The 21,536-nt window shown below is 25.5% G+C and overlaps 1 protein-coding gene and 1 long non-coding RNA gene across 2 annotated transcripts in view; one reads left to right on the top strand and one right to left on the bottom strand.

The window, feature by feature from the left end:
- LOC126894384 (uncharacterized) overlaps nucleotides 1-21,536 on the bottom strand; it is a 90,531-nt gene that overhangs the window by 34,009 nt on the left and 34,986 nt on the right. The window lies entirely within an intron of this gene.
- LOC126894302 (60S acidic ribosomal protein P0) lies at nucleotides 12,161-19,489 on the top strand. Its single transcript, XM_050665225.1, has 7 exons — nucleotides 12,161-12,323; nucleotides 12,796-12,883; nucleotides 12,952-13,127; nucleotides 17,198-17,432; nucleotides 18,001-18,186; nucleotides 19,069-19,227; nucleotides 19,293-19,489. The coding sequence occupies exons 2-7, from the start codon at nucleotides 12,830-12,832 to the stop codon at nucleotides 19,428-19,430; spliced, it is 948 nt and encodes a 315-aa protein (XP_050521182.1). The 5' UTR covers nucleotides 12,161-12,323; nucleotides 12,796-12,829; the 3' UTR covers nucleotides 19,431-19,489.

Below are 21,536 nucleotides of genomic sequence, written 5' to 3'. Positions count from 1 at the left end.
ATCTTGACAACCCCCAACAATTTGTGTCACGTCACCTGTCAATACTCACAACAAACGTGCCCAAATTTTATTATTGAAAAGAGGAATTATACTGTTCCAGTAGCCACCTATACCAAAAAAACGATAACACAGTAGGGTCGCAGCACAGTTTTTACGTGGCATANGCACTTCCGGCTTTACCGCTGGATGGCGACTGCGACACAGCTACCTCTCCTCGTCCGACAGGTCACGCGACGCCGAGTGACCGCGGGTGACGCGAACCGGCCCAGGCCGCCGGCCACCATATACTTCATATATTATCGTGGTTGGACTATTGTCTATTTCCTTTTTTGGAATTATTATTGTTATTAAAGTTCTTATGTATATATTAAGTTAAAATATATTACAACGTAAAAGATAAATACGGTGTTATTATATTATAATTAATAAATTATCACCTAACCGCAACATTGGCGCAGTCGAAAAGGAATATTTNAGTTGGGTTAAGTATAGATGATATCTGACAATGACTAAATTAATTATCATAAGAAACGTTTCAATGCAAATCTGTAGATAGTATTCAATTTTAAGAAATTGGTGGATTACTCGCAAAATTAACTCCTATTTCTATCATTATTAATAATTAGTAGTTCTATGATTTATAAGTATATTTTATGAATAAATATCTATTATAGCAATTCAACGTAGTATGAAATTGATATTTAATAATTTAGTATTGTAATTTTTATCGAGAAATTATAAAAATGTATAAACTAAATATTACTTTTATAGCAAACTTGTATAAAAGTTGAAGAGTTTGATGTTATACTTTTAAAAAAAATTGTTTGTTATTTATAAATAAATTTATTGGTCTCCAAGGAATTTTCATCAGAGACCAAAATATAATTTTTTAAACCCATTTTCGAGTCTATTTCAAATCTTTAATTAGTTTCGCATATGGACTAAATAATAACAAAATCATTCTAATTAATATAAAAAATATTTATGTTTGATTATTAGTTTACTTATGAATAATCAATAAATATATTATAATTAAAAAAAACGTAGCGAGCAGAAGGTATTATGTATCAATATGAATAATTATTTAAACACCAAGAGTTGTATAGAAATGCTTAGTAAGACTTTTATTTAAACGATTTATTACAATAAAAAATTTTTATTAAATTTTGAGTTTTCCTCATAAATTTACTGTTAATAGTAATTAAATAAGTTTCTGATCATATATCAATTTAAAAATAGGACATTTTATTCCCCATGAATTTTTCTATTTAATGATATAAATTCTAAATTTGCAAGTTGAGTTAAAATTGTATTTAAAGTTGAATATTTTGAAATTATTACTTTAATAAAAATCAAGTATAAGGGATCAAAAAAATTAATTAAAATTTTCATTTTGAATTGAAATTTTGCGCGTATTATTTTTAACATATTAAAAATTAATAATAAATTGATAAACATTTCTTTTTTCAATTAATTTTTTCACGTGTTTTTAATTAGTAATATTCTCAAAAAAGGGGTGATTGGAAAAATCTAATTTCAGACTTGAAATCAGCATAAAAATTTGATTAAGTATAGTATATATTAGTTTATAATCATTAAAAAATATTTTATTTTACTGATATGATTTGGTCGATTTGGTGTCATTCATTCTATACTACAATTTATTTTGTTATTTTATGAACCACCAGCTATCAAGTCAAGATAGTATACATTATTTGTTGATTGTCTTTGTTTCATTATTTTGTTCTTTAATATATTGCACTTTGTGGCATGTACTTATTAAGTGACCCCCAATCCATAATTTAATGATATTTTATATTTATTGTTAATTTTAATATATAAGCCTTGTTGTAAGTCTTATAATTTCTTCTAGTTTAAATACCATTCTCAATCTAATATACAGTCTACTACCTATTTCTTTCTCCTGCATGATCATAGACAACGAAACGAACGTTAACTAACCCATGAGAATATTACTAGGCGATCTGTTCAAACAGATATTATTGTTACTATAGATACTATAATATATATCATTTTAGTTAAACATATTTTCTTCATTAGCTGTAAAACGTAACAGATAAAAAATTTATTATTAGATAGTAATAATATTTTACGAAATAATACATAAAAACATTTTTGATTCAAAAATTACCCCTATTTACCTTTGTGTAACACATTGAAAATCCGAAAATGACGGTTTAAGTAATATTTTTTAGTAACACGGCGTAATAGTTATGCAATTTTAATACATTTATGTGGGATTAAATTTTTAATAATTTTACTCTATATCTAACTATATCCCTTATGTAATAGTACAAAATAAAAAGGTAAAAATAATATAAAGTAAGGGTGGTTAAAATATTAAGGAAACCTTGGGTGGAAATATAAGGATAATGGTCAAATAAACAAAATATACATAAATGTCTTTAACAAAATGATAGAAGGTATGATAAAATAATAGAGTGATCTAGGAAATTGAACAATATTGAGTTAAATATCCCTATAAAGTTTTATAAATTATCTTAGTGGTTTGTTACGCAATCGATTATTTATGACTTGAAAGTATAAAATTAAATTTGTACTTACATATACCCCAAGTCAAGTAATAATATAATAAGCAAACCTATGTTGATTTCGTGTATTAAAAGCACTGCGTATACATTTCACACTACGCATTATATCGTCAATATAATTATTTTTGAAAACGAAATAATTTTAAATAATACGATTTCGTTACATAAAATCTACGACTGATTTCTATAAATATTAGATTATAAGCACTCTTTATATTGTTTTATCAAAAATATAACTATTATAATGTACTCTTATTATTATGTACTTTCATTATTATTTTCTTTGTTGAATAAATATTTTTTATTTAAGACAGTATATATTATTGAGAGAAAAACATCAATATTTTTTGAAGCTTCCCCTGCCAAAACAAGGTAAAAAAACATTTATATAAATGTAAAAATTTTACTAAGGCAGTATTTTAGTGGCTCAATATGTTCCAGCGCTAACGCTTTGAAAGTAAGCGACACAATATTCACTAAGACAAAAATTAAACACTAAAGATTTCTTTGTAAGTGTCTTTGCTCTGTCTGTCGATACAATACTCTTAATTCTAAAACAAATTTAATTAAAATAAGGATATAGCGTTTGGCTAGCCATTCAATATATATATATATCCTAACAAAGAACTATGTGACCATTATCAACGCTAAATACATTCTGACGCCCCCCAATCGAAAAATACTCCATTATATACCAATGGTGTCCTTATCATTATGTCCATTATCTTATTTTGTCAGCTTACATAAGTTTAATAATGAATTTTTCAGTTAGTCAAGATTCTAATTATTTGATTCTTATTTTTAAATATTTGTATGACCTCCCTTATAGTAAATTCTTTGTAGTTATTTACGTTTATAGTTAGTTTTATAGTTTTAATGGAAAGATTATGTGTCAATAAATGTTCAGTCACAAGTTTTATCAACTTCTTGATTTTTAATGTTTCTTAAGTGTTTTTTTAAACTACTTCTATGTTACTTTTCTTTTTACCACACTAGTTATGTACTAGCTGACCTTCTTTCATTATTCCACTTTTGTGTTCAAACTAATTTCAAAATTATGTTTTCGTCATATTTTTAAAGTTTTTTTTAGTTATTTCTCTTATAACCCTCAGTTATTCTGAACAATTCAAACCACAGCTGACAACAAAAAATTACAGCTTTTAAAAACATGGTTTACAGATTAGTTAAAATTAATTTTATTAAAGAAACTTAAATTTTAGTACTGTTACATCACAAATTAGAAGGTGGATTGTTTATAATTTTTTGTTATGTCTACTTATTTATTTTATCACGTAAAAGAACCTTTTCAATATATTATTTTATTTTTGTCAGCCTTTCTTTGTAGACATGGTTTTGGATACTTTTGAATTTTTGTCCATGATTAACTTAATTTTCTTTTTTAACAATTTAATTTAATTTCCTTATTAATCTTAACTGTGATGTTTATTTTTATTGCACGAATAGCTTAAGTACTCTCATGTATTTTACCCCTGTTCCTCAATCTAGACACGGGCTACAGTATGTTTTACATATCAACCACTTGCAACTTCAATTATCATAGTTGTGATTAATAAACTGCAAAATGTTATAATCATTTATTTATATAACATCATAATAACTTAAATTAAAGTATTAATTAAATGAAAATTAATTTCCACCTATGGTCCGGTAATCATATCTGATAGGTGTGACACCTCGCCTAGGTGGTGGCGACCCTTGCTACCATAGCTAGTCATTATGCAAGCGACAAACCACGTTGTTATTCAGGCCGACAAAAAAACTACTTGCAAACAAATTATTTTGCTATTACCTATTAAAAACTATCATTTTTGTATGATTTTATGATCATGTTTTGTTTTCATTATTGTCTGTTTATCCAGAGAAATTTGCTTGATAATTTATTTTTAATTATTAAATGTATAAATTACGTTTTTTTCTGATTCTTTAAAATATTTCTTTTAAACATCTAGCTTACCATGCAAACAAATTGCTGACTTCTGTAATAGAGTCTGTACTAAAATTAAGGATGGGGGTTTTGATGCAACTCTAGTAATTGCGCTACTGTTGAACAGTAAAAAATGTGATTTCTATATTTATACAATAAAAATATAATGTGTTTGTAAAAACATAGTATTATAGCGTTAGAAAATTTTTATATTTATTAGTATTTATTCTATTTTGGTTACCAATAGACAAAAATATTACCCAGCACTTAAAGTCATCATTTTTATTAATACTTATTATTCATTGTTTATCAATAAATAAATAAAAATATATAATATTCCAAACGGAATAAATTAAATATGTTCCTTAAATTATTTTGTAAAAAATATATTTAGTTATTTATAAATATACAATACGAGTAAAACAAAAAATTGAAAATTGTGATAAAAAATCCCACTTACAACTTAAAACAATAAGTTGTGACATACACCGATCCTTTTGGAAGATATTGTCAACGCCGCAATAATTTAAATCTTGCTAATAAAAATAATTACAAAAGCAACATCAACTCATATTTCCTTAATTATATCCTGATTGGTAGTTCTTAGATTCAAAAGTATAATATACGAATAAATATTTATTATAGTAATTAAATATAGTATGAAATTGTTATTTAATAATTTTGTATTGTAATTTTTATGGAGAAATCGTAAAAAATTATAAAGTAGTAAATTTTATTACTTCAATGGCAAACATGTATAGAAATTAAAAGGTTTAATGCAATACATTAAAAAAATTTTTTTATTTTACTTATGAATTAATTCACTGTTCTTTCATTAGAATCAAAAATATAATTTTCTAAATCAACTTTCTGCAATGCTTTTTAAATCTGAAATTAGACTTTTTCTATCACTTCTATGTTTTCATATTATTACTAATTGTTAAAAAGTAAGTATTTATATATATATATATATATATATAAAAATTGTCTTCAATATATTACTGATTTTAATTTTTAATGTTTAAATTATTTTCAAAAATAAACAATGTAAAATGTCATTTTCAATCTATTTTGGTCCTTTAAAGTTGTTTTTTGAATGTTTATAATAAAAATAATGAATTTATTACAATAACTTTTAGCTCAGCTTGCAAGTTTGAAATTGACATCATTATATAGAAAATTTTATGAGAATTAAAAAAATGGTATTGTTAAGATTAATATGCTGTCAGGAAATTTTATAATTACTATTTACAGTTAATTTACCAGAAAAGCTCAATATTTTTTTTGCATTTTTATTGTAATAGATCATTTAGAAAGAAATAATAATTATCATTTCTAAGTAACTTTTGGTGTTTAATAAGATTCTACAATTGAAATATTCAAAAATTCATAAATTTTATTGATGTCAACATGATAACAAAAAAATTGGAATATTATAGTCATGTAGTAGCACACATAAATAGAGTTAAAAAATTAATAAATTACAAAATGAAATTATTTTATTTTATAATCTAACTGATAAAATTTCAGTAATATTTAATTATTTTTAAAAATGATATTGTAAATAAAAAATAAAGGTCAACCAATTATAATAATAAATTATTATAACAAAATGATGGTAAAAAATATAATTCATTACTTATATTATTATTCTTATTAATTTTTATTTGTTATTTCTTTTTACTAATAATGAAATAAATAAATTGTCAATAAAAAATTATTATGAAAATAAAATAATGATTAAATATAATAATTTATTTTATTATGTTATACATGAACAAATATAGAGAATATTATTTATAATTATTTTATTATTTATAATTATTTAATTTTTTATTTTAATACATGGAATTAGTTAAATTTAGAGGTATTAAGTTTATTTATATAAATGATTAATTTCATTATAAAGTAATCAGACACCATTAAGTAATTATTCTAGCATTGGTTAATGTTTGAATGTTTTAATCTCTTATAAATAAATAATATTTAATGATAATTTTATTAATAATAATAGTAAGTAATAAAGTATATTTTATATTATAATTAATTACTGTTTTTGAAAATTTAAGTGATGTTAATTAAAATGCATTAGATTAAAGCATGTGCAACATAATTTAAATTAAATAAAAAAAATTGTATTGTCGAGTTGTTTTAATTATTTATGTAACTATTTGTTGTACAATATTAATTTTTTTTTTTTAATTCAATCAAATTTTAAAATAATGAAAAACAAAATAATTAAATTTTTAGTAATTGTATCCGCAGCACTTTCACATAATAATATAGTGGACCAGTCCGTCTATTTTAGAGGGTGTCTTCAAACTAAATATAATTTCTAATTTTCTGGTGTTATTATCATGATTTATGGTCTTGTAATTGCTGAAAAATATTTATAATTGAGACAAAAAAAACACCTCATGGTAAAGTAAATAGCTTTGCATAGAATCTATATTTTCAAAAGAAATGATTATTTTTAATTCTTATTATTAGTATTAATTAATACTAGACTTCGCCTAACTGGGGATACGTCTCAGACCTGGAGCCCTACGAGCTTTACGAGCCTTTGTCGCATAAGCCTCTTTGGACCGTCCTCATTAGTAGGTCACTGATTACCTTAGGAATACCCGGCTACGACGGACACGATAAGTGTTTTGTAAAAGAAATATTACATCAGCATCAGTATAAAAAAACCCAGCACAGGGGGGTCGCGGCACAGTGGTGACGTGGTATAGATGGATCAAGTATAATGATATCTGACAGTGATTAAAATCACTATAAAAAAAAAACGCTTCGATGCAAATCTTTAGATACTGTTTAATTTTAAAAAATTGGTGGACTATTCCAAAAGCTACATTATCTGCTAGTTCATTATTAATATCCTAATTAAGATAAAGTATGTAGAATGAAAAAGGGATTATTAAAAAATATTATTTCTCATAAAAAAATAATGTTGATCCATACACTTTTCAATATGTCATAGCATTATAAAGTTAAAAATGTAAAAAATAAAATCGAGAATTTTCACACAATAATAGCATTCGGTAGCCATTTTCACCGTGAAGATAAAATAAAGTCCGAAATTTTTTTTTCGCATAATAAAGTAAATTACATTAGCTTTAATTTAAGATATATATAAAAGTGTCAGACTTTCCGGAACACTTTCAAAATTTAAGTTGTAAAAGTAAATTTTTTGTGAAAAAGTGGTCATTTTAAATCCCCCCCTGTGGGCAGGTAAAGGGTCAGATATAAAAAAAATATATACCAAATGATAGGTAAAGACATCATGCATCTATAAAAAAAAAATTATATTGATCCATACATCTTTCAAAAAGTTATAGCATTATAAAGTTAAAAATATAAAAATGAATTTTTTTACAAAAATCGTATTTTTTTTATAAACTTTGATGTCTGTTTTCACCATGAAGATAAAATAAAGTCCGAAATTTTTTTTTTTGCATAATAAAGAATATTACATTAGCTTTAATTTAAGATATATATAAAAGTGTCAGACCTTCCGGAACATTTTCAAAAGTTAAGTTGAAAAAGTTAATTTTTTTTGAAAAAGTTGTCATTTTAAATCTCCTCTTGTGGGCAGGTTAAGGGTTAAATTAATGAAAAAAATATACCAAATGAAAGGTAATAATATTATGCATCTATATAAAAAAGAATTATATTGATATGTTCATTTTTGAAAAAGTTATGGCACTTTTAAGTAAAAAAAATTGAAAAAATATCGAAGATTAGTGATTTTTAAATTTGTAATTTTTTTGGAGGTTTCCCCCATTTATGAGGAACGAGGGAATTTTTTTCAATTTTTAAGGGTAATGTCTTCGACTAGATACGATTTGTGATCTTTTGACGTATCATTGAAAGAAATCGGTTCGGTGAGAGCTGAGAAAAAGTGGTAACAGACACAAAAAAAAAAAATAAAATAAAAAAAATAAACACATCTTAGTAAAACCAATACCTTCTCAGCTTCGCATCGAAGCTAAAAATATATTTAACATTTAATTAATAAAATTAGGAAAATTCAAAAAGAGAAAATAGTGAAATGTATTGGATAAAAGGTTGACGTTTGTTTATTGATGTATTTACTTGGAGAGTATTTATTTTTTTTACTTTGGTAAACATGATATAGAAAATTTTTTTCTATAAATCAAAGTGATGATCAAAAAATAGATCATTAGAGCCATATGTCATAAAAGTCGGCCTAAAAAATATTGATAGCGCTGGTTCAAGGGAGGCAATCAACCATACGCCCTTGGTATACAATATAATTAATAATATTCTAATTATAATAATTTTATTAATATTATAGAATTATTACAGAAAAATTCGACAGGTTATTATTTCTGGGACTATGTAAAAAAGTCAATTTTAATTATAATACTGTGATTTGACGTTGAACATCATTGTTGTCATAGATGGATCCCAATTTTTACGAAAAACTCATAGACTAATACATCATATATGAGATTAATAAGGTTATTATTACTGTATTGCTCTGATTATGTTTGTACAAACGTATATATTTAAAACCGTGTTAAAATTTGTATATAACTTATCAAACATTCTTTAATAAATTATACAAAATATATTATTATGCGCAAATGTAAAATCATAACCTAATAAAAACTTTGCCTGGACATAAAATAAAAAAGTTCAAAGCGAAAAAGTACTTTGAAAAAAATCTTTTTCATGTCGTATAGTGTCGCAAGAATTTCGGGTGCGCGTCCTGGCGTCTCGTGCGTGCCTTGATGTTTCCAGTGAGTGTTTAGAAATACATATAAGTCGTGTTGTTTATTTGAACTAAACCTAAGTGTGGCTGTTCACTTTTTGCATATGAATCAGACAAGTGAAATCAATGATTGGCGAGAGTATACTAAGAGAACATTGAGAATAATAGGAGTATAGTGCCAGATATTTAAGCCTTTTTTGGTCCCCTTTATATTCCTATTTTGTTAATTTGTATAATTATATATATATATATAAGCAAGAGGTGACAGAAACGCTATTATGATCTCTTTATTAAATTTATTTTTGTTATTCATTAAATGTTATCTTATAAAATTAATATACAATGATTCATTATTGCGTTACAGTATTGATATATCTGTGAAACTTATACTATTATTTATGAGAATTTTATCATTTATATTAAAATTTAGATATATAATATAGTTTGTTGCTAAACAGATAAGATTCGTAATGAGAGGTTAATGTATCAAAACAATTAACTATTACAAATTATAATTATATATATATATATATTAGGGGTTTGATTAATACTTGAGGTACTTGGTCAAAACCAAGAATCGGAATCTACCCGACGTGTACCCAAATATTTTCCTTATCTCCTTAAATGTGTTTTATTATCTGAAGGAGACACAGGCAATTTGAGTATGATAAATACCATTCTACTAAATCTTGAGTATCTTTATATATATTGTATGACAATACAGGCGCTAAAATTAAAGTGCCCGGCAATGAAAATACCATATGCAGTATTTTATTGGACTAAAAAAACTCTTTTTACTAGCTTATTTTTATAAAAATGTCATATATTTTTATGAAGAACAAAAATAATTGTTGCGCAGGGTACTAAAAAGTTTGAAATAGGAATTGGTTATAATGGTTTATGTTAACCTATAGTGTAATGAATATAGGATTCAAAAGGGTACGGCATGATTAATGTATTTACACCAAGATAGATTTACAAACCCATCTTGATACAACTATTATGAAAAAAAAAGGCCAACCTAAGATGGTCTTTTTTTAAGAGATAGGGATCACCATGACAAAATAGATAGGTATGTCAGCAATTTTGTGATACGCAACCTCTTTGTGATACTCCTCACCCCATCTATAGCTTTTTTTTTTTTCCCTCCTTCCTCGACTTTGGTGTGGACCGCCCTGGAACTGCCGTGAGGCATTGCTTCAGGGCGGCCCACGTCGCCTTCTCTACTTCATACCACCGCGCTGTGATACGGCCCAAGTTTACACTAGAGCCGAATCACAGCACGGCGTAGCCTCCCCCGTTAGCCGGACCCCACTAGAGGGTCCGTTGCCCGGGTTGGACCACGTGGAGATGGGGGTAGGCCGTCTTCTTTCTTCTGGTTTCTGGTCGGTTTTGAAGCCCGACCTTCTACCTTGTTTCCGCTTCCGGGGCAGTCCTTGGAGAGGTGCCCCTCCTTCTTACACCTGAAGCAGGCCTTCGACCGGTCCGGTCCCTTGCACGCGTGGGCTATGTGCCCGCGTTCTAGACACCTGTAGCACTGAGGTCCCTTGTCGAGAATCCTCAGTCTACAGGACGTCCACCCGACCCGGACTCGGCCTAGACCTGCCAGGCGATGAGCAACTTTGAGGGGCACCTCGCACCTCGCATACCGCCCTTTGCCGCCAGCATTCGTGTGGACCGTAATTGGTCCCACTTGCGGCGGCAGTTCTCCGTTCGGAGACGTCAGGGCGGCGCTCAGTGCTCGCTGCACATCTTGCTCCTTCTGCCACTCCTCCACGTCCAGGAGGAGGACGGTGCAGGTCATCGACGGCCGATGTACCCGCACGTCCATCTCCTTCAGGGCCGCCCTCAGACTGGCCATCTATAGCTGGTTCGCCTCATTTCATTGGCCGAATATTTGTATGGTAATTTTCCATAAATATAGTTTTTATATTATTATCATTTATGCGTTCATATTTAATATTGTGCAAAAATAATTTGTAGCGTATAGAGGAATAATGAAAAATTATGTATGTAATATACTTAATATTTAGAAGTGCTTTCATTGCAATAAATGATAAATAATTTGCTTCACATTAATGTTATTTTTTTTTTTATAAAACCAAGAGGTTGGTTTGTCAGCACAGTATCCTAAGGCAAACTGGCCTAATGTTATTTGGTAATTTAATTTTACTTATTACATACATTTATTTATTAAGTAAATTTTTGTTTTTTAAATTTAAGTAAAAGTATGTAAGTATATCAAGTTTTCAAAATATTTTAAGACACTTAAAATAAACGCTGTTCATTTTATTTAATATACCCGGCATAATCATTTCATATCAAATAATTTGCAAATTGATCATATTTGTTTATATTGTAGTATAAATAGATTGATATCAATCAATAATAGTAAAAGGTAAAGGTATCATAAAAAAAAAATACAAAATATTAAAGTTGCTGTCAAGTATTTGATTTAAAGAATTGTATTTTGGCAGGCAAACCTACGCCCAATGAAATCAGGCGAACCACTACTACGGGTGATAAGGGCCGGAATGCGTCAAACGGTCCAAAACTCGTTTGTTGCTGACATACCTATCTATTTTGTCATGGGGATCACTAGCTAGTGATTCCTATGCATTTATTATAATAGTATAGAGAAGATTTTTGCTCAAAAAGTAACCTCCTTGGATTAAATAGTTTTTGCCATGTCAAAAAATTTATTTTGTTGGATTCCTGTCCAATGCCGCAAACAATAAATATGGTAACACTGTGAGTATGAAGTACAAAAACATAATAGGTATGTCAATTTAAAACGATTTTCATGTATTACTGCGCATACATATTTTATTAGTGAGTATGGATTGTAATGTATACACACAAACAGCCAATCAGATGGTTGTGAACTGACAAGTTTGTGTATCAATAGTTTTACTAGCTTACCTTACCATTATACCGATACTCGACGTGTACGGTTATTATATACCTCCTAACCATGTCTTTCTGAGCTACATGTCGCAACTCGCAACGTGCCTTAATTGTCGATTAATTGAAATTTTGTCGATTTAATTTTTAAGCTGTCGCTTCGGTAAGTAATAATAAATTATTTTTTACTTCAATTTATATTAAATTATCTTTGATATTTTCAAATAAGTAAATGTTATAGTAATGATATAGTAATGATGATTAATACTAAATATGTTGTAATTACATAATTTTGTTAATATTTTCATTTTCGCTTAATTTGTCGCATGGTTTATTCGTGAATTTTTTTATAATTTTTATTGTTCTGATTATTTTATTAGTATTTGTTTATTGAGTGTTTGTTATATATTAAATATCGTGATCCATATATATATATAATAATTATTTAACGATAAACAAGTTGGTAACATAACCTTAAATAAATATGATTTATTTTTTATTAAAGAACTTTAAATATATTTATATTTTAATAAAATTATATATTTTTATGAAAATCATTATTTTATTGTTAAATTATTATAATTTTTTTTAACTATCTTACTGGATTGTTAAATTTTGCTTTTTGGTGTTCACAGTTCTTAAACGTACTTAACATCTCTACACCACAAGATGGGTAGAGAGGACAAAGCGGCTTGGAAAGCAAACTATTTTGATAAATTGGTGGTATGTCAATGAAAAAAATTTCATTGTATATACTATGCTATTATATATATATATATAATGTTTTTTAGTCTCTGTTGAATGAGTTTCCAAAATGTTTCATTGTTGGTGCCGACAATGTTGGATCAAAACAAATGCAACAGATTCGAATCAGTCTTCGTGGAAATGCTGTTGTTCTTATGGGAAAAAATACCATGATGAGAAAAGCAATCAAAGGACATATAGAACAAAATCAATCTCTTGAAAAGTAAATATAATAAATATGTAAATAGGTGTAGTGGGATAATTGTAAGTCCATTTTTTTTACATTAATACACAAATTTTTATTTAAAACTCGCATTTAATATGATTGAAAGACATATAAGGACTAAAACAGTTTCATCAATAATAAAATTTGCTAAATATTCTTCGAGAAAAAATGAATTTACAATTACCCAATTCATTTACATTCATCATAGTTATGTGTTAATTAATAATTATAATATATAATAATTATAATAATCATGGTAACAATTTCTTTTGTAATAAAAATATTCTTAAAATAGGTTATTAATGATGATAACACATTACTTTTAGAGTATAGTCATTACGTATCAAAGCCAGAAATGGTTGAACCCATTGGTACGGACTATTCTTACTGAAGTCAAATGCCTGTGTGCAGTCTGAAATATAATTTTAAACTGTACAATAGATATTTATTAGAGAATTTGTAATCCTTAATGGAATTATTAAATTGCTAATCAACAACCACTTTTTGCAAAAATTACAGTATAAAGATTAAGTCATCTATTCAATCTATTACGTATTTCCAAATATTTGTTATATTTACTTAGGATAAGTTTTCCTTGGTTTCAAGGGTATGCTAATATAGTGAATGGCTGTAGTTATGATGAAAAGTTATGTAGCATGATTAAAATTTATCATATACATGTTAAAGCCAGAAATGGTTGAACCCATTAACATGGATAGATTTTTATGGATTTAGATGCTTCATGGCAGTCTGATTTATTGTTTAATGTTTCAAAATTGACAATATCAAATTTTATTGGTTCCATTATCTTTCTAATAGTATAAAAATAATCAAAAATTCTTTTTTAACTTTTGTATATTCCCCCTAAAAACTACTTTATAAAAAAATGTTTTATTTTAAAATAGACATTTAGTATTAAAATAATTAATGTTCAATTCAAAAATTGGATGTAGTATATGTAGTAATATGTAATAACTATTTTAAAGCTATTTAACAAAATATAAAAAGATAAATTATGATTCGTCTTTGGTACTCAATGCATGTATAAAGTTTATTTATCTTTATCAATTATCTTTTATCCTAATTATATTAGAATTTTAGGGGTTTGTGGGAATCACTCCTCCTAAAATAAATAAACCAGAGAGTGTTATAGTATACATGAATAAAAATAAAACTTCTTTCAGAGTCATTCGACTGATAGAATATTATATTAGGTTTATATTGGAATAAAATAGAAACATTGTATTATAAATTGAAGTTAATTTAATATATTATTATCTTATTCTATTGTCCTAAAGATATAATGTCCTTAAGATAATTGAAATAACTAATATAAGTTTTTGATTGGGCATTATGAAGACATTGTGTATCTATTGTGGTATTTTTTTTACACACAATCAAATCTATTTGAAATTAAATTATTTAATGAATTTTAAATAACATCACATAAATTTTCAAAAACAGTAATTAATTATAATATAAAATATACTTTATTACTTACTATTATTATTAATAAAATTATCATTAAATATTATTTATTTTATTTACATTTTATAAGAGATTAAAACATTCAAACATTAACCAATGCTAGAATAATTACTTAATGGTGTCTGATTACTTTATAATGAAATTAATCATTTATATAAATAAACTTAATACCTCTAAATTTAACTAATTTCATGTATTAAAATAAAAAATTAAATAATTATAAATAATATTCTCTATATTTGTTCATGTATAACATAATAAAATAAATTATTATATTTAATCATTATTTTATTTTCATAATAATTTTTTATTGACAATTTATTTATTTCATTATTAGTAAAAAGAAATAACAAATAAAAATTAATAAGAATAATAATATAAGTAATGAATTATATTTTTTACCATCATTTTGTTATAATAATTTATTATTATAATTGGTTGACCTTTATTTTTTATTTACAATATCATTTTTAAAAATAATTAAATATTACTGAAATTTTATCAGTTAGATTATTGTATAGAATAATAGTTATCACATAATAATTTATGAATTTATGAATTGATACCAGCAGCGCTACATTATTTATGACAAATTTTATAGTAATTTTTTTAATTAAATTATTTATAAAAAAAACCCAATACAATTGAAATATATGCAGAATAAAATTTATTTTAATGGTTTATTTTAACTAAAAAAAACCAATAAAAAAAAAGTTATTAAAATGATTTACTCATTTGAGCGGATTATATAATTTGATTTATAATTGTAACAATCCATTGTTAAATTCAGGTGAAACTAAATATCATTTTTTTTTAGATTTATGATTTATTTAGCAACATATGTTACAAAAAAATTTGGAATGTTAAAGATTAGTAGTTGCACACACAAATTAATTAATTACAAACTAAAATTATTTACATTTGTAGTTGAATACTTATATCATATCAAATCTAATTTGACAATAAATACTTAAAAATTATTAGAAATTAATGATTTTTATAGTTTGTATGGGGAAAGCTGGTTAAGCTACTTTTTATTTGATAAAAGGAATTTGTTTTCAATTTTTGACTGTAATATCTGCATCTACATACAAATTGTAATTATTTGACATATTGTTGAAAAAAGAAGTTTTGAGGGCTAGAAAAATAAATCGCAGCCATAAAAATAACCACATAGTGAAATAATATTATCATGATTAAGAAATTTCTTCTCATGGGGGGAGACTACAGTGATGAAATCCTCGATAATTATTGAAGTTATTGAATCTAAATGAAATTAAAAATAAACAATTTGAACATTTTTTTTCTAGCACAAAAAAAATTTAAATTATAAATCGTCACAGTTGGATTAAAACCTTGTACCATAAGCATGAAAGACACAAGTGTTACCGATTTGGCAACTGATAGTCACTCTCGTTGGGTGATAAAATTAGCAATTTAAGCTAATTCAAATTTTAAAGTTACTTTTTCGACCTTAAAAAAGCAAAAAAAATTAAATATGTTTAAATTCTTATGTCTTATGAAATTTATTCTATGTCAATTAAATTATTATATTCATGAATGTCAGTGTATTCTCCTTGTAAAATATTTTAAAATAAAATACAATACCTTGAATTTTAACACAAAAATATTATATTTTTGAATATGGTAGCCATTTTCACCAAAAAGAAAATATTTTCAAAAATTTAAATGAAAAAACTTTTTACTTGTGTGCAAAAATTGATTTTTTGAATCCTCCCTGTGGGCAGGTTTAGAGTTAGATATTCAAAAAAATGATATCAAATGAAAGGGAAACATCTAAGATTTCAATATAAAAATAAAATTCTTATAATTTGTTCATTTTTCAAAAAGTTATGGCAGTTTTTAGTATTAAAATATTTCATGTTAAACATTGATTTTTACATAAAAATAAAATTTTTGTTAAATTCAGCGGTCATTTTCCTATAGAAGAAAAGGTGACTGGATAAATTTTTTTTTTTTTTTTGAACCTGTAGTATTTATATTGTAAGCTTTAATATGACATATATTTAAAGGACGTAGTATTTCCAGAACATTTTCAAAAGTTAGGTTAAAAAAGTTCTACTTTTTGTACATATGTTTTAACCCCCCTTCCTGTATAAAGAAAAATGGTCCAATTTAAAAATAAAGTATGTCAAATGGAAGAAGTATATATAATGTATTTCAAAAAAAAAAATGATGATACATACATTATTCAAAAAGTTATAGCAATTTAAAGTTGAAAATTTAAAATTGAATATTTAACACAAAAATAGCATTTCTTTAACTATGGCAGTCAATTGCACGTAGAAGATAAGGTGTACAGGACAATTTTTTTTTTTTTTAATGACAACCTTTAATTTGATATATGTTTAAAGTATGCAGTATTTCCAGAATATTTTCAAGTTATGTTGTAAAAGCTAGTTTTTGTAAAAAAAAGTTAATATTTTAAATCCCCTCTGTGAGCAGGTTAAGTGTTAGATCTTCAAAAAAATGATATCGAATTTTGTCAAGTGATATTGTGATTAATGGTGTAATTGGTTTGCTCAGTATTAAACTTATAAATTTTTATTATTTTTTAGAATCATGCCTCATATTAGGGGTAATGTGGGATTTGTTTTTACAAGTAATGATTTAGTTGAAATCAGAGATAAACTTTTGGAAAACAAAGTGCGTGCTCCAGCTCGACCTGGTGCTATTGCCCCTTGTGATGTAATTATTCCATCCCAAAATACTGGACTTGGACCTGAGAAAACTTCTTTCTTTCAAGCTCTTTCAATTGCAACTAAAATTTCTAAAGGAACAATTGAAATCATTGTAAGTTAATAACTTATTAAATTTGGTTTTATATTTGATAATATACAATATTTAATTATGAAGCTTTTAGTTCATTGTTAAAAATTATCTATAAAAATTTGCTCATCTAAACATGATTGCAAAATAAAAAAAAATTCTTTTTACTTTTAATAATTTTAGTTTTATTCTTTCAAAAAATAGATTTCTACTAGATTGTTTTATTTATGTCATAAGTAATAAGTTTTATACCGAAATTATTAAGTTCTTATGCATTTCCATAATCATAACTACAATAGAATAATACCATTTTAGGAATCAGTTTTAAAAATATTTATTTGTAGGATTATACTCTTAGTATGAGAGGGTATAATTTACTTGCATTTAATTGATTATTTCCTCTACTTTTTAAACTCTTCTTACTATAGTATTATACCAAAGCCATACTAAAATTTTTGTCAATTGTAAGTTATAATATAGTGCTCATGCTATTTGATTAAACTTATAAAATGTTTAATTAATTAAATTTTAATGTAACTGTTAAATTTATCCTTTTAAATGGTTATAAACAATTCTTATCTTTTTTATGTAGAATGATGTGCACATTTTGAAAGAGGGAGATAAGGTCGGTGCTTCTGAAGCTACTTTACTGAACATGTTGAATATTTCTCCATTTTCTTATGGTTTAGCAGTACAAATGGTTTATGACTCTGGTACTATTTTCGAACCTACTATTTTAGATATTAAACCAGAAGATTTGCTAAAGACTTTCATGGCTGTAAGTACATATTTTGGTCTTTAAGCTACAATGTATAATTGTAGATATAACCAAGAAAATTTTTATTTAATTTGTTATCTAAATTATATTGAATTATTATATAACAATATTATATGTGTGTGAAATTCATGTGTAAAATTCTATTATTTAACTTTTATATTAAAAATGTCGTTTAATATGAATGACATTTTTTTCAAAATTTAAACAATTTTTCTCCATTTTAATTTTGTTAAAAAAATTTTAATTGTATTTTTAAACTATGATGATTGTTTATTAATTTTTGTCTTCTTTTCCCGTCAGAAGATACTGTTGATATTTATAATCTGAGTTCATTAATATATTTGTATTAAAAAAAAAAAAAATCTAAACATCTATTCATGATGAATATGTGCTTTGTCTTCTTTCCCCAACAGATGACTTTTGAATGTTGATTCATGCATGTTCTGAACTAGATTTGTATTAGATATTTGTTGAATTTTTTTAATCAATGTATTATTAATATATTCAACACAACATTTTTAAATTATTATTTAGTATCCCTGTTGTTAAATTAAAACTAATTATAATTAACTAATTATTAAATATTGGGTTAAAATATGTTTTAAAACATTGAGTTATAGTTAAGTATTTCAATTGAATTAATTACTCTATTTAAGTGAAATAAGCTACAATAATTTGTCTTAGATTAGTATGTTAAAAATTTTGAATGATATAGAGTTCATAGTTTTTTTTAGTTTAATATAAATCAAAAAAAATATTTTTTAAAAAGCTACTTTTATTATTATGCATCAAAGCTTAAATACAAACAATTATTTTTCATTAAATGTAAGATTTATACTTAGTTATTTAATTCATGATTTTAATAAAAAAAAAAATTTCCAGGGTGTAACTCAACTAACATCTGTTTGCTTAGCAGTAAGCTATCCAACTGTTGTATCTGCTCCACACATGTTGATTAATGGATTTAAGAATTTGGTTGCTGTTGCTGCTGAAACAGAAATTGAATTCAAAGAAGCTGCTACTTTCAAAGAGTATCTTAAGGTAAATAAATAAATTTTTAATGTTTATTCTGTGTAAGTTAAACGATAATGTTATATTTTATTTAGGATCCATCCAAATTTGCTGTTGCTGTAGAAGCTCCGGTTGAAAGTGAAGCTCCAAAAGCAGGAAGTACCAAAAAAGAAGAGAAGGTTGAGAGTGAAGAAGAAGAGGACGATGATATGGGCTTTGGTCTTTTTGACTAAGTTTTGTTCATTATTTTTGACTTTGCTAAATTAAAAAAAAATTATATTAAAAAAAAAAATGTTTTATTTTTCTATTAACTCATTATTTAGTTAATAGTAATACCAGAAGCTACTAAACTGTTAATAGTTCAATCCTATACAAGTGCAGATATTATGCAAGGATTTTACATTCTCTCTAGAGAATTATAAATTATAATGAAACAATTATGAGCAAAAAATGTGTAAATGATGATTCTTTTAACGTTATCCACTAATTGTCTCATTAAACAATTATATTTAGAAAAATTATTTTTGATATTTTTTAATTAATCATCATTTTAGGTTATTAGGTCAATTAGGTTATAAAGTGAAATAAATGACTTTTCTATTTCAAACTAAACTGTATTTCAGAAGTTAACATACTTATGTGTGATGCGGCCAAGAAATGTCTAATGATAAATACTATCATGTACGTGTCTTATCTACACCTTTTTGTTATTGACCAGTCGTTTTCTTAATTGGATGATTTTTTCATTTTACATGTACAAGTTTAAATATGTATGTTGCCACCGTTATAGATGTAAAAGATGATTAAAATAGTAATGGAAAATTAATAGATCGAAAAATAAATAAAACAAAGAAATGCAAAAAAAGTAATTATCTCAACATGTCTATTATTTTAAGAGAAATCGAGTAGCTATCGTTAATAGAATCGCCGCCTTGCATATACAGGTTTCTCAGATTTTATTTATAACAATTATAATTTTTGAACCAATTATCATTTTATCGAAGTAATTACTGTCTAGCGTTAATATATTATCTATAAGAATGTTGACAGTAGTGTATTTAGAGGGGGCACAGGGTTACGTGCCCCCCATTGACTTAGCTATGTAAATATTTTATCAAGCAATGAATTAATGTATAATATATGAAAAAAATATTTTTTGGTTATCGATAATAACATAGGTTATGAAATGTTAGTCGATATAGTTGTCTTGTGGAGCAAAATTTGACGCTTGTACAGTTGTCCCCTTGATGTTATCATCTATTATTGAAGTTCTTATTACGTAGAGATACATACTGTATATAGAGAAATATTTAGATTAATAAAAATGGATTCAAAACAAATAACAGATTTTTTTTCAAAAAAATCTAAAATATGTGTTAACAAAAATTGAACACAAAAAAAAGTTGTTTTATGGTATCTCATTCATGAAAATTTTTTGTGCTCGTCCATTATAAATTTCTAAATACGCCACTGAATGTTGAGTGAAGTTAGTTTCTTTTAGCTGTATGCAGAGCCAGACTGGAAGACCAATGGCCCAGACTACTCCAAAAAATTCTTGTTTCGCTCCGTTACAATAAAAGAAATCGGGTCAAATATAAATTTTATAAACCAGAGTACCCAATTATAGGACAATTGCTCATGTGACCAGTTCGCCCTGGCTGCATAATAGAAGTGTTTAATTTTTCTTAAAAATATGTACATATAAATTATATGTAAACATAAATTTTTAAATCTATGACAGAAAACAAAGAAAAATATTTTAATGTTATAAGTGGATTAATATTGTTATCTAGTATTCCAAAAAATTATTATGTTTATATATCTTTATTTTTAACAAATCATGTTTACTGGACCAGATAAATATAATATATATTGTCTACTTATACAGAAATTATTGAGAGGTAATGTGTTAATGTTATATAAATTAGTAAATATAAATATTTGATCGAAAATAGATTTTTGGTTGAAATAATTCTCAAAATTTTGTTGAAGCTTAAAAGTTTTAATTTATTTGAATGAAAATACTATAAGGTATTGTACATGATAGCTTTGAAGCACTTGATTATATTAAAATTATTATAGAGTATTGAAGATAAATATTTCAAATTTACTTATAAACTGATACAAGTCTACGAGTACATTAAATTCCCAATAAACATTTTATAATGTATAAAAATTAGTTATTTAGAAATATACACTATTAGTTTCTGGAATATTTAAAGAACTAAGTCAGTCCATTACTATAATAGATTAGGTTATCAAAGTGTAAACTAAAATATTTTATCCTTAGATTAAGATATTGTGTATACAATAAAAATAAATAATAACAGTTTTAAAAT

Source organism: Daktulosphaira vitifoliae, unplaced genomic scaffold (genome assembly GCF_025091365.1).
Source record: "Daktulosphaira vitifoliae isolate Bord-2020 unplaced genomic scaffold, ASM2509136v1 Scaffold_1, whole genome shotgun sequence".
Classification (NCBI taxonomy): Eukaryota; Metazoa; Arthropoda; class Insecta; order Hemiptera; family Phylloxeridae; genus Daktulosphaira; species Daktulosphaira vitifoliae.
Note: the sequence above shows the minus strand (reverse complement) of the source record. Positions and strands in the feature narration are given on the sequence as shown.

Bases quoted from the DNA above. Each gene is read 5' to 3' on its own strand.
- LOC126894302 (XM_050665225.1), top strand. From the start codon at position 12,830: ATGGGTAGAGAGGACAAAGCGGCTTGGAAAGCAAACTATTTTGATAAA. The intron at 13,128-17,197 runs GTAAATATAATA...ATTATTTTTTAG, and splicing joins CAAAATCAATCTCTTGAAAA to AATCATGCCTCATATTAGGG. The intron at 17,433-18,000 runs GTAAGTTAATAA...TTTTTTATGTAG, and splicing joins AAGGAACAATTGAAATCATT to AATGATGTGCACATTTTGAA.